Source organism: Nanorana parkeri, unplaced genomic scaffold (genome assembly GCF_000935625.1).
Source record: "Nanorana parkeri isolate BGI_ZX_2015 unplaced genomic scaffold, ASM93562v1 scaffold3163, whole genome shotgun sequence".
Taxonomy (NCBI): domain Eukaryota; kingdom Metazoa; phylum Chordata; class Amphibia; order Anura; family Dicroglossidae; genus Nanorana; species Nanorana parkeri.
In genome coordinates, this window is record NW_017309431.1 from 12,676 (window position 1) to 14,483 (window position 1,808).

The 1,808-nt window shown below is 51.8% G+C and overlaps 1 protein-coding gene across 1 annotated transcript in view; it reads left to right on the plus strand.

Annotated features, from left to right (window-relative positions):
* Nucleotides 1-1,292: 1,292 nt before the first annotated feature.
* Nucleotides 1,293-1,808, plus strand: part of LOC108802834 (wee1-like protein kinase 1-A) — a 16,075-nt gene continuing 15,559 nt past the window's right edge. The window contains exon 1 of the mRNA XM_018574687.1: nucleotides 1,293-1,771. Within this exon, the coding sequence (XP_018430189.1) occupies nucleotides 1,397-1,771 (375 nt within the window). The 5' untranslated portion in view covers nucleotides 1,293-1,396. The remainder of the gene's footprint in view (nucleotides 1,772-1,808) is intronic.

Genomic DNA, 1,808 nt, shown 5'->3' on the forward strand with positions numbered 1-1,808 from the left:
GTGTATATATATAGATGTGAGGCATATGTTGGGGTGATGATGGGGGTGTACACCCCAATATATATAGGTGTGAGGTATATGTTGGGGTAATGATGAGGGTATACACCCCAATATATATATAGGTGTGAGGTATATGTGAAGGTGATGATGGGGGTGTACACCCCGATATATATATAGGTGTGAGGTATATGTTGGGGTAATGATGAGGTTGTACACCCCAATATATATAGGTGTGAGGTATATGTTGGGGTAATGATGAGGGTGTGCACCCCAATATATATATAGGTGTGAGGTATATGTTGGGGTAATGATGAGGTTGTACACCCCGATATATATATATAGGTGTGAGGTATATGTTGGGGTAATGATGAGGTTGTACACCCCAATATATAGAGGTGCGAGGTATATGTTGGGGTAATGATGAGGGTGTGCACCCAAATATATATATATAGGTGTGAGGTATATGTCGGGGTAATCATGAGGGTGTACACCCCAACATATATAGAGATGTGAGGTATATTTCCGGGGTAACGTATGAGGGTGTACACCCCAATATATATAGATGTGAGGTATATGCCCGGGGTAACGTATGAGGGTGTTCACCCCAATATATATAGAGATGTGAGGTATATGCCCGGGGTAACGTATGAGGGTGCACACCCCAATATATAAAGATGTGAGGTATATGTCGGGGTAATCATGAGGATCATGAGGGTGTACACCCCAATATATATATATATATCGATGTGAAGTATATGCCCAGGATAACGTATGGAGGTGTACACCCCATTTTAGTATTCTGAGGTACACATCAGGGTGTATAGGTCTGAGGTGAATAGGAAGGTGTATCAGTTTCATTTTGTGTAGTGAATATGATGGTTTACAGTCTGTTCTCTATCTCTGAGAATAAATACAAGGCTGAGCTGCCCATTTTTCCGGGTGTACAGACAGACAGGGCGTACACCCAAACACAGGTGACAGCGAGGTCTGTGTACAGTCAGTTCAAATCAGGGAAACAATATGGCGGCGGAGATGACTCGTGCCTGCAGACATGATTCATGAGAGGCGGAGAGAAGGGCGGTGCTTAGAGTGTTTATCCTGCCCGTCACATGACACCCACCTCACAACACCGCCCCAATACAACTCCACTTGGCGCCAAATCTCCCAGCACAGTGCACGAGGCCCTCTAGGCGGAGACATTTTGAAACCACTGCCCCCCTGCTATTGGCTGATCCGGGCCCCTCCCCCGGGTACTATGCGCCCTGCTAGCTCCCATTGGCCCGCCCCGCGCTCCGCCCCCTGTGACTAACGGTCGCGCAGGCACGGAGAGGGACGACCGAGCTCAACGATCAGCCGACACTGGAGGATGGTGACCCGGAGTCGCCGCTGAGCCGACATGGACATCCGACACAAACTGCTCTTCAGCGACTGCGAGGAGGAGGACGGCCACAGCACCGGGGACGACTCGGCCTTCCAGGAGAGCGAGACGGGCCGGGAGGAGGAGGAGAGCCCCCCGGGGAGCCGGGCCTGGGCGGAGGACGAGGAAGGCATCGGGGTCTCACCTGTCAAATCCCCGGGAGGAGATTTCACCATGAGCCCCGGATCGCCGGCTTCCCCCTACCCGTTCCGGGGGGGCCAAAGCGGGTCACCGTGCCTCTACCGGAGGGGGCAGAGGGAGGGATCGAGCTCCCCAATACCGGACTGTCCTGGGACCCCACCGCACAAGACCTTCCGTAAACTGCGCCTCTTCGACACCCCGCACACCCCCAAGGTAAGAGGCACCCCAAAAAACTCCTCACCCCAATATA